We start from the raw sequence: 12,154 nt of genomic DNA, 5'->3' as shown, positions 1-12,154 counted from the left end.
ACCTTCCTAAAAATCATTTAAAAGTGTGTGATTTTGCCTGGGTATGAGTAAATAAATATAGTATTGACTTGGTTCTTGGAGTAAAAAACTCGTATTTGCTAGTTGTGACCTTGAGAGCAGTATGGTTCAATGGAAAACTGCTTTGGATCAGTCCTGGGTTCTAATTCCAGCACCACCAATTACTAGCTACTAGGTAATCAACTTCTCTAAACTTCATTTCCTTACCTGTAAGAGGATAATAATCTCAGCTGGGCACGGTGGCTCATGCCTGTAATTCCAGCACTTTGGGAGGCCGAGGCAGGTGGATCACCTGAGGTAGGGAGTTCGAGACCAGCCTGGCCAACACGGAGAAACCCCATCTCTACTAATAATACAAAAATTAGCCAGGCGTGGTGGTGCATGCCTACAATTCCAGCTTCTCGGGAGGCTGAGGCAGGAGAATCGCTTGAACCCAGGAGGTGGAGGTTGCAGTGAGCCGAGATTGCGCCATTGCACTCCAGCCTGGGCAACAAGAGTGAAATTCTGTCTCAAAAAAAAAAAAAAAAAAAAAGAGGATAATAATCTCTCATAATATGGCTACAAAGATTGCATGAGATATTATATGTAAATATAATTGATGTCTCTCAGTAAATGTTAGTGCTGTTTGAATTTTTGCTAGAACATTCAAGTCCAGTGGTATTCGCTAGGAAACCAGGGTAAGAGAGCGCCAAGTGTATAAGGCAGTTAATTCAAATAAAAAATAGAAATAGTGCAGTAGTGTTTCCAGTACTGCATTCCTTTAAGAATTAAGATGAGCAAGCTCTCATCTTCATTGGGAAGAAACAGTGGGGTGAACATTGTAAATGCAGTTATCTTATGTTTTTTCATTGGGTGAAAGACAAACCAGTTAGTCCTCTGAAAAAAATCGGGAGTTGGTGAATTTTGGCACTTTGTTTTTATTCCTGGCTCATTTTTAATTTTATTTTTATTTTTATTTTGTTTTATTTTATTTATTTTTTTAGATGGAGTCTCGTTCTCTCACCCAGGCTGGAATGCAGTGGCGCTGTCTGGGGTCACTGCAACCTCCACCTCCCAAATTCAAGCGATTCACCTGCCTCAGCCTCCCAAGTAGCTGAGATCACAAGCGTGTGCCGTCATTCCCAGCTAATTTTTGTATTTTTAGTAGAGATGGGGTTTCACCACGTTGGCTAGGCTGGTCTCGAACTCCTGACCTCAAGTGATCCACCCGCCTTGGCCTCCTAAAGTGCTGGGATTACAGGCGTGAGCCACCATGCCCAGGCCCTGGCTTATTATTTTTAAAAAGTAGGACTTGAGTTTCCCACCATGTGATCTTCCCACTTCCAAATTTATTATTGGAGAGAGAGATAAAGCAGAATGCATAGGAGTTCCTTTGCAAGCTAACCTGGCAGTACGGCATGGGGGAGGAGGAAAGGGATGAAGGGAGAAGTGCCACAAGTGGTTTTTAGGTAATTTAGCAATTTGATTTCCAAGCTGTTTCAGGGCTGCTAGTTTTGTGTGTGCGGCTGCTGGATGGACTGTTTTGCATATCACTGATTTATATCTCTACAGAACAAATCTTGTGTTTCTTTTGGAGATCCACGAGCAACTGGCATTTGAAAAAATCAGGCATTATTGACTTTAAAACACAGTAATGTTTTCTATATCTCTACCAAGCAAAAGCTCAGGAACATTCACTGGAGTCTCTGTAGTAATCTAAACAAGGCTTACATTGAACCTTCAAAATGCTATTGAAAATATTCATATTTTTAGGTCAGGTGCTGTGGCTCACACCTGTAATTCCAGCACTTTGGGAGGTCAAGGTGGGAGGCTTGCTTGAGCTCAGGAGTTCAAGACCAGCCTGGGAAACATGGCAAAACCCCATCTCTACAAAAAAATAGAAAAATTAGTCAGGTGTGGTGATGCTTACCTGTAGTCCCAGTTAGTTGGGAGGCTGAGGTGGGAGGATCACTTGAGCCTGGGAAGTCGAGGCTGCAGTGAGCTGAGATTGCACCACTGCACTCTAGCCTGGGCAACAAAGGGAGACCCTGTCTCAAAAAAAAAAAAGAAAATAAAACATACTCATATTTTCAATATGGATATCAACACCATGAAATTTGCACCATAAAAGCAGTGGTTAAATATGTACCTATTAACTACCTCACCCCTGAGAAAAAGTGTAAAAATTACTTGCGAAAAAAATTGCACTCTGGTCTGTCTACTAGCAGTAAAAATATAATAAAATAAAAAAGCTGCATGGTCTTATTTTTCTGTATTAAATAGTGCTTTCCTATGTCAGCAGCTGTTTACAGTACTTCTAGTATAGCTTCCTAGGCCAGAATCATATATAATAAAATCTTTTTTTTTTTTTTTTGAAAAGGAGTCTCACTCTGTTGCCCAGGTTGGAGTGCGGTGGCACGATCTTGGCTCACTGCACCCTCCGCCTCCCAAGTTCAAGTGATTCTCCTGCCTCAGTTTCCCAAGTAGCTGGGATTACAGGCGCCCACCACCATGCCTGGCTAATTTTTTTTTTTTTTTTGAGACGGAGTCTTGCTCAGTCGCCCAGGCTGGAGTGCAGTGGCGCGATCTCGGCTCACTGCAAGCTCCGCCTCCAAGGTTCACGCCATTCTCCTGCCTCAGCCTCCCCAGCAGCTGGGACTACAGGCGCCCACCATGCCTGGCTAATTTTTTTTGTATTTTTAGTAGAGACAGGGTTTTGCCATGTTGGCCAGGCATGAGCCACTGCGTGTGGCCCTTATGTAATACAATCTTATAGAACTACCTGGCCTGGGATCAGGTATCATATAAGAGAATCCAGGTAGCTGGAGAGGTCCTTGGTGACCACTGTCGTGGCTACTGCAGTGAGTTGGACAGTAACAGAACTCTTTTTGCAGGGAAATCTGATCCTGCAGCCTATGAGCAATGGCTGTGCTTTCCTCATCTCTCTCCTTCTGTCTGAGCTCAGAGTTTATGGAGAAAGCCCAAATTATTGGCTGTATGTAGGACCAACATACATGGAACTTTCTAGAGTAACAAGACACAGTAGACTGTCCCCAAAGTGCCAGGATTATAGGCATGAGCCAGTGCACCTGGCCAACTTTGTGACTTAGTAAATTTGCAAAATGCAAGTTACCAAAGAATTTTATATACTACCTTTAAATAGTCTTATTTCATTTGTAGGAATTAGGAACATTTATGTTGATGCCATATGAGTAAAGAAGCTTTAAAAATTTTCTCAATAAAATTTGTCAGTAGATTATTTCTAATTCATTGCCATTAAGCATTGTAATACTCAAAAATCCCACTTGAGGCTGGGCATGGTGACTCACGCCTGTCATCCCAGCACTTTGGGAGGCTGAGGTGAGCGGATCACTTGAGCCCATCTGGGGAACATGGCAAAACCCCGTCTCTACTAAAAATACAAAAATTAGCGAGGCATGGTGGCACGCGCCTGTAATCCCAGCTACTCGGGAGGCTGAGGCAGGAGAATTGCTTGAACCCAGGAGGTGGACGTTGCAGTGAGCCAAGATCGTGCCACTGCACTCCAATCTGGGCAACAGAGACTCTGTCTCAAAAAAAAAAAAGTAAATAAATAATAATAATTTCCCCCTCAGTATTATAACTTAATAGTTAAGTAATATATCATTAAATTAGAAGTACTGGTCTCTACCAAGAAACCAGTTTGCATCCCAGGCCTGTGACCCACTTACTTGTGTGAACCTAGGTAGGAACCTGACTCTGAGCCTAACCAGAAAGAAAATTGAGCTATTTATACCTGCCATCCAGAGTTGTGGTGAGAAAGAGAAAGAGCATGTCTAAATGCCTTATATATGCCCATTGCTTATTCTTCAAAGAAAAACCTTTCTGGTTTCTGCTTTTCATGGCGTGATATCCAGAGACTCCCTGTGACTCTTCTAGCCTGAGATTTCCCTTCTCCAAGAGGCGTGGTGGTAGTTCCGGTGCAGGGTGTGTCTTCCGCTCTCTCTGTCGGTGGTTTCATATTAGCTGCGTACTTTGCTTTATTCAGTGGGTCACCTTAGTTATTTACTGCTTAACTATCAAACACAGGCCTTTGTTTAGTAGAGAAATAAACAGTTCTTCTCTAAGTCCATCTTAAAAAAAAATAAGGCTGTATTTTCACATTTGTTTCCTGAAGTTTCTGATGCATACACCTTCAATATATGTTCTCTTTCTTTTCTGCAGATAGTAGTTCCTCAGGGAAGAACAGAAAAGAGGAAAGTTATATATTTGAGTCAAAGGGTGATGGAGGAGGAGGGGAACACCCAGCCCCAGAAACAGGTAAACGTCTACCTTGGAAACCCTTTGCAGACTGTAGTCTTCTCAGAACTGCATGCCCTCTGGCTGAGGATATTCCGTGAGGCCATGAGAGCTCAGGACAGGAGCAGTCCGTCAGTGGACCGAAAGAACTGTCTCCTCGTTGCTTGTATTGCACTGCGTCTTGGGGCTCCTGATAGTAACCTTCCATCTTTGGACCTCAGCTGCCTTTTCTATACACCCTTCCAGGTGTGACACCTGTGGAAAATGTCATACTTGTGGCATGGTGGGAGAACACAAGCTTTAGAGTCAGATGCCACAATTCAAATCCTTGCTCAAAGCTGGGCACAGTGGCTCACGCGTGTAATCCCAGCACTTTGGGAGGCCAAGGCAGGAGGATCGCTTGAGCTCAGGAGTTCAAGACCGGCCTGGGCAATATGGCAAAATCCTGTCTCTACAAAAAATACAAAAATTAGCCAAGTGTGGTGACATTCGCCTGTAGTCCCAGGGAGGCTGAGGTGGGAGGATCACTTGAGCCTGGGAGGTCGAGGCTGCAGTGAGATAAGATTGTGCCACTGCACTCCAGCCTGGGTGACAGAGTGAGACCGTCTCAAAAAAAAAAAAAAATTCTCACTTACCCACTAAACTGTATGACCTTGAGCAGGCTATCTTATCTCTCTGGATCTCAGTTTCCTCATTCGTAAGATGAGGATAGTAACAATACCTGCCTCATAGGGTTGCTGAGAAGAATATATGGGATAATTAATCTCAGGCATTGAATGCACTGTGTGGCTCATATGATGAGCCAAATATAGAAACGATGGCAGTTATTACTCAGTTATTTACGATGAAAGAAGAGTAAAGGTCTTAGAATACCTAGTTCTCTTTCCAGGTGCCCTAGTGACAAAGACAGAAGACAGCAGAAATGAGGGAAGGGTGTAGGAAGTAGAATATTTACTAAGTGGAAGAAGAATACAATAATTTCTTTAATTTTGGTTGATTTTAACTAGGAAGAAAAGACTTTGGACACCATCCTTTAGAAAGGCAGGCTTTAGTCTTAAATCCCACAAACTAGTAAAAGAAGCTTTAGAAGAACAAAATATAAGCTTAAGTTATAAACATTGAGAAAACTTTCTTTTTACCCTATTTATAATATCAGGACAATATTAAAATATAATGTTTAAACAATAGATAGCTAAGAATAATCCAGATGTCAAGTACCTGGGTGACCCCCTTGGTCTGCTGGCCTCCTGGACTTAGCCTGTCCCAAGATATTTGAATAAAAGGGGCCCTGTCCCCTATCAAGGGAAGAGGGAAACCAGCCTGCCTCTTGCCTCCCCACACATATGTATCCAGAGAGTCTCAGCTCTAGTTGGCTGTTGCCTATTCTGGTTGTTACATATTTTTGTTTTGTTTTGTTTTTGAGACATCGAGTCTCACTCTGTTGTCCAGGTTGGAGTACAGCGGCGCGATCTCAGCTCACTGCAGCCTCTGCTTCCCGGGTTCAAACGATTCCCCTGCCTCAGCCTCCCTAGTAGCTGGGATTACAGGTGCATGCCACCACGCCTGGCTAATTTTTGTATTTTTAGCAGAGATGGGGTTTTGCCATGTTGGCCAGGCTGGTCTCAAAACTTCTGACCTCAAGTGATCCGCCTGCCTCAGCCTCCCACCATGCTGGGATTACAGGTGTGAACCACTGTGCCCAGCCTGTTACATATTTTAAATGTCACCCCCATTCATATGAACAGAATACATAATTCATCACCTTAGCTGGTTACTGAGAATAGCATCATGGTGTGTTTTAGAAGGAGCTAGAAAGTTGTAAATCTCAAATTATCCAAACTAAGCCAACTAAATATTAAAAGTCAAGAATAATTTTCAATATTCTGGCAAGTACTTTTGGGAGATTTCATTTTCCTTGTCATAAAAGCATTAAACAGGAATCAGATCAGACAGTTCAGCAGCCTCATATCTGACTTAGCAAATAGAACATTTTCCCAGATCTCGTCTGTTTTATTGTTACCATAGCTAAACCTGAGTCCCGGCATTGGGATTGGCATCTTCAACCACAGCTTCATAACCCTTTAGCCTAAATGCTGATGCTCATCTTTAAGCAAGTCCCCCGGACTGGGGCTGGGTGTTGCGGTCCAATTCATGAGAAATGATTTGGGGTTCCTGGGGTTTTCTGTGGGTATTGACCAAAGTCTCTTTTTTTGTCCTGTTCCTTTGTAACATATGCAACTTATAGGAAGGTGGAGGGAGAATGACACCTTGGGGCCAATTAGCCTTGTCAGAACTTCTTTCATCAGGTGGAGACTAGGAGGCAGTAGTAGCTACTGAGGCCCCAAACTGCTGGCATGGAGAGACCAGGCAGCCATCTTGACACCTCCAGAACTGCTGTGTATGGAATGAGACAGCCATAGAATCCAATTCCAGTCCATAGGGTTATCACCGATTTGTATCTTTCACAATTCTCTGGAGGAATGCTGGCCTCTTCCAGAACTTTGTTTGATACCTAACAGTCTCTAAAGCAGCTTTCCCATCCCCTCCTCCGGCAACCAGACACTTTCAAACTGTTCTTGAGAATCTTGTTCAGGAGTTTTACCTGGGATTCTAAAAATACCCCAGAGTTGAAGTGCCATGAGTGTGTCATCAGCTCCAGGTCCTCTTGCCTTCAAGAGGCGGCCAACTATACCTGGGACCAGTTTTAAGCCCAGTAAATCAAGACTGTCTGGAGTGAACTTCCTCAGCTACCTGCCCCCCAAATGTAAAAACTCATCTGGTTGCATTCACCCCTCTTCCTCCCCTCCAGTACTAAAGGAAGAGGTGTCCCCTCTTTCCAAGTTCTCTCTCCCTGATCTGGCTAAAGCCCCTGATTTCCTCAGGTTCATTTCTCATCATCTCCTAGCTCTCCCATGTTTTTCATCTCTGTTTCTTTACTGGCTCATTCTCCTGACTGTGATCATGTTCAGATTTCTTAATATGTAAAGAAACAAAGTAGCATCCTCCATCTTCTGTACTCCCATAAATGAATTACCAATTGCTAAATCCAGGGGGCTCTCCAGGCTTCACCTCACTTGACATTTCCTTAGCATTTGATTCAGCTGAGGACTTTCTTCTTGGACGTCTCTTTCCTCAGCTTCCAAAAGCCCACTCCCTACTATGGCGGTCGTCCTCCTATTTCTCTGACTGGTCTTCTTCTGTTTTTTTTGGTCCTCTGCTTTTGTCTGCCCTCTAAATGCTGGTGTTTCCCAGGACCTTGTTCCTGGCTCACCTTTCTTCTTCCTTTCTCTCTGGCTGTCCTACCCCCTATCGTACTGCAGCTACCACCTTTATGCTAAAGGCTCCCACATATTTAGGCCCAGCTAATCCAAAAGCCTAAGAGAAAATTCCACCTGATCGCTGATAGGCATCTCAATCTGAAAATGTCAAAAAATAAACTTACCTCCTTCAGCCACCCAACAGTCTCTATCATACATCAAAATCACTCAAGCAAAAATCCTACAGACCAGGTAGATGGACCACCTATTTTATTAATACATCTATGCTTCATATATAATTCTATCATAGTAAGGATAACACTTTGTTGCATTTTTTCCCATTTAAATGTCTGTCTACCCAGACTTATTCGTTCAAAAACTGTCTCATTTACATTTTGTAGAAGTAGAGTACCATAGTGGATAGAACCACAGGCTCTGGGGCTGTCCTGTCTGGGGTTATTTGCTAGCTCTGCCACTTAACAATCTTAGACAAGTCACTTCAGTCTCTCTCTCTCTTTTTTTTTTTTTTTTTTGAAGACAGGATCTTACTTTGCCACCCAAGCTGGAGTACAGTTTAAGAGCTCACTGAAGCCTCTACCTCCCAGACTCGAGTGATCCTTCTGCTTTAGCCTCCCTAAGTATTGGGATTATAGGCATGAGCCACTGTGCCCAGCCTCACTTCTCTTTTTTTTTTGAGATAGGCTTTCACACTGTCACCCAGGCTGGAGTGCAGTAGCCTGATCATGGCTCATAACAGCCTCAACTTTCTGGGCTCAGGTGATTCTCCTACTTCAGCCTCCCGAGTAGCTGGGACTGCAGGTGCATGCCACAACTGGCTAATAATTTTTTGTAGAGACAAGGTCTCGCCATGTTGCCCAGGCTGGTCTCGAACTCCTGGGATCAAGCAATTTGCCCACCTCTGCCTTCCAAAGTGCTGGTATCACAGGCCTGAGCCACCGTGCCTGGCCCTCACTTCATTGTTGATGCCTTAGCTCCCTCATTTGTAAAATGGGGATAATAATAGCACCAACTTATGTGGTGGTTGTGAGAATTCAATGATTTAAGCTATAAAGCTGGTATTCTTGGCCTTAGCTTATCTTGAGGGAGGTGGTATTTATTTACAAATAAAAGGATTATCAGCACTTAGCTCAGTGTCTGGCACATGGAAGAAGGCTTTTAATGAATGCAGAATGAATGAATAAATGAGAGCAAATGGTATAGAATGAGCCTACACAAAGGAGATGTTTCTCCTCTAGTTCTACCAGTTGGCAAGATCCCTACAGCTAAAAACAGTTCCACCATACAATCTCCAGACCTGGCCTGGCCACAGTAGATCAGACTAAAAATAGAGCCTGCTAAGCTTGATAAAAAAGACTGATATTGGCACACCCTGTCCTTCCAGACTCCTGCAAGCCTTGCTACTTCTACTCTGGTGTCTAGAATCCACCTCACAGGAAAAACTAAAGAAATGTTTTCCTTTAATGTCCAAAATCACACCAGCATATTTGGAAGTTAGTTTTCAACAAAGGTTCTACTGACTGAGTCAGTTCCCTGGATTTAGAAAGGAAATAAATTTCTTAAGCCCTAACTAGAACAAGAAATCAGGAGTTAGTTCATACTTAGTTGAAGAATGATCATGTATGAATTCATAAATATAGTCAATGACTACAACAAAAAAATTTCGTGATCAGAATGCCTATTTCAGTTGGATATGAGTGATCAGATGGTAGTATGTGTACCCATTGATGCCATACAAATTTTGTAGGAAGCTGGTAGAGAATTTGATTTTAAAGAGGTCTGTGTTGGCCGGGCACGGTGGCTCACGCCTGTAATCCCAGCACTTTGGGAGGCCGAGGCAGGTGGATCACGAGGTCAGAAGTTCGAGACCAGCCTGGCCAAGATGTTGAAACCCCGTCTCTACTAAAAATACAAAAATTAGCTGGGCACAGTGGCAGGCACCTGTAATCCCAGCTACTCGGGAGGCTGAGGCAGGGGAATCGCTTGAACCCAGGAGGTAGAGGTTGCAGTGAGCCGAGATTGAGCCATTACACTCCAGCCTGGGCAACAGAGCAAGACTCCATCTCAAAAAAAAAAAAAAAAAAAAAGTCTAGGTTTGGGACCTGAACCTACAACTTACAGCCTCCTAGGCAAATAAGCAAATTACTTAACCTTGGTACACCTTAGTTAATCTGCAAAATAGTGATAATACTAATAACAATTTGTTTGGATTAAATAAAATAGTGCATGCAAAGCGCGTATCATATAGTGACCAGTAGCTGTCACTGTGACTAATCACTGGCTTGCCCTCTTCATGTCTAACCTTCTCAAAGGTGCAGTGCTACCCCTGGCGCTGGGTTTGGCTATCACTGCTCTGCTGCTTCTCATGGTTGCATGCCGACTACGACTGGTGAAACAGAAACTGAAAAAAGCTCGTCCCATTACATCTGAGGAATCGGACTACCTCATAAATGGGATGTATCTATAGTAATGTAATTTCAATACCTTGGGGCAGGGACATGTTTTGTTTATAATTTATACATCTATTAAGTTCTGGATATTTACAGCTTCTTTTGTTTTTAATTGGGCCAGAAGATTCTGCAAATCCCAAATCTTTCTTTATTATTTATTGTAAAAAAATGTTCCTTAGGAAGTCATAAAATATTTTGAAATTTAGAGAGGAATTCATGATTAAAGATTCCTAAAAATATAATTCTGATTTATGTAAGCTGTCCCTGAAAATAGAAATGTGTACTTAGCTGAGAGAAAATTCAGCATCTCAGGAGGTGGTATTAGGATGACTGTGTTAACCCATTACCTTTTAGAAGCCAACTGTTGGCCCCTTACCATGCTGGACTGCTATAGGCCCAGCTTCCCCTTGTTCTGTGGCCCTTTTCTTCCTCCTTGAAGCTCCCAGTATTCTTTTTCTTTTCCCCTCTAAACCTGTTTCTGAGAGTGGATCTCAAGCGAGTTCATGCCTTCAATCAGATGTTACTTAGGGTGGGTATACCTAAATTATAAACCTTATGTACAAGTCAGTGAGCCTTAGGGAAGGTGAGTGTGGGTCCTTCCTAATCCCTCTGACATCATGTCATATAGGTGGCTGCCTCCTTAGACTGACCTTTGGGAGAAAAAAAACCCAGACTTTGAATTAGTAACAGCTCTAAGATGGTCATGCAGTGAGATAGGAAATCAAGATGGAAGCAGAGAATCTGGCATGCCAAAAACTAACAGAAACTTAGTTGAAGGCAAAGAGAGCAAGGAGAACGTTTAATACTTCGTTACATCAAGTCAACACTGCTCCATGGTGAGAGCACAGCAACTCATTTATATATATATATAGCCTTTGTTGATGAAAAACGACAATTGAAGAGAGGACGTTGAGTGGATTCCTGGGTACAGCTTTTGTAAAAATGTCACCATGGCTTTCATCCAATGGAATGAGTCGATGTTTTTTAGTGCTATAAAATGTTAGAATGTGCCATCAGCTAATGCCAGGCTTACGTATTTCTAGACCATAAAGCAGTTTTTCACAAATTCATCTTTATAGAAAACCAGCATCTAGCTTAGCATCTTTCCCCTTTTAATTTGTAGGCTTTTAAAGGCAAATCATTCCCACCATCACTTAATGCCGGGATTATACACATTCTAGAAATGATTCTGAGAGGAATGTATAGTATGGTGCCTATCTACACTCACATGATATTCTTATTCACGTTTTTTTTTTACCATAAGTGGCAAATATTTTTAAATATTTGAAAAACACTCCAGAATCTAGTACACTTTATTTTTAGACTGAACCTAAAGTAGGTTGTTCTTTTAACAAAGGGTTTAATTTGGGTGGGGAATATAACATATCAAAATACATGAACAAATAGAAAGTTACTTCTAGAAAAGCAAAGAAATTGGGTATCATTTTTGTTTCTTGGGAAGCTAATTTTGTTGAATGTTTAGAATTGAGCAAAGATGTAAATTTTTGAAGGGCAATTTAGAAAAATTAACTTTGTGAATGAACTTAAGATGTCTGTACTCTATATGTGATGCTGTGCAGTTTGTTTTTATATGGAAAGATGTCAACTATAGCCATAACCAATAAAATAAAAACTGATGAGGCATGCAGCTTTCAGCACATCTTTTATACATGAAGAAATTAATTCTGTGTTGCTATGGTGTTGAAATATCCAAGATGTTCTGTATCTATGTAAACATGATTCCTTTAATAAATTGTATTTTATTATTAAGGCTTTTTTTCCTTTTAATATAATCATAAGTTGCTATTATTGACTGAGCTGTTACTGCATTATTTGGATTCAATCATACCAACCCTATTTTACAACGGGAGAAATTGAGTATTAGAGAAAGTGACATGCCCAGGGCCACATAAAGCATACTCGAGGGAAGGAGAATCAAGGTCTACAAAATATTTATATTATCAGGTAGACTGAATGTGACTTTTAAAAGTGATCTTACCTGTAGATTATCTGATTGAAGGGGTTCTGCATCTAAGACAGTGGAAACATAATTTTAAAGGGAAAGGTGTCCACAATTTCTCTCTTTACATATCTTTTCCTAAGGCTCACTAACTCCTCCTGAACACTTAAAACTTACTTACTTTTTCCTTTCAT

The 12,154-nt window shown here is 41.9% G+C and overlaps 1 protein-coding gene across 2 annotated transcripts in view; it reads left to right on the top strand.

Annotated features, from left to right (window-relative positions):
* The window catches only part of LRP11 (LDL receptor related protein 11), a 45,211-nt gene extending 33,441 nt beyond the window's left edge, over positions 1-11,770 (top strand). The window contains exons 6-7 of one of the 2 annotated variants that reach the window (XM_003811513.6): positions 4,201-4,296; positions 9,863-11,770. In XM_003811513.6, the coding sequence (XP_003811561.3) occupies positions 4,201-4,296; positions 9,863-10,017 (251 nt within the window). In that variant the 3' untranslated portion in view covers positions 10,018-11,770. The remainder of the gene's footprint in view (positions 1-4,200; positions 4,297-9,862) is intronic. The other variant, XM_008963906.5, reaches the window with a different exon arrangement.
* Positions 11,771-12,154: the final 384 nt, after the last annotated feature.

The sequence above is a fragment of the Pan paniscus genome, chromosome 5 (assembly GCF_029289425.2).
Source record: "Pan paniscus chromosome 5, NHGRI_mPanPan1-v2.0_pri, whole genome shotgun sequence".
In the NCBI taxonomy this organism is placed as follows: Eukaryota; Metazoa; Chordata; class Mammalia; order Primates; family Hominidae; genus Pan; species Pan paniscus.
This window is presented reverse-complemented; position numbering and strand designations above follow the sequence as displayed.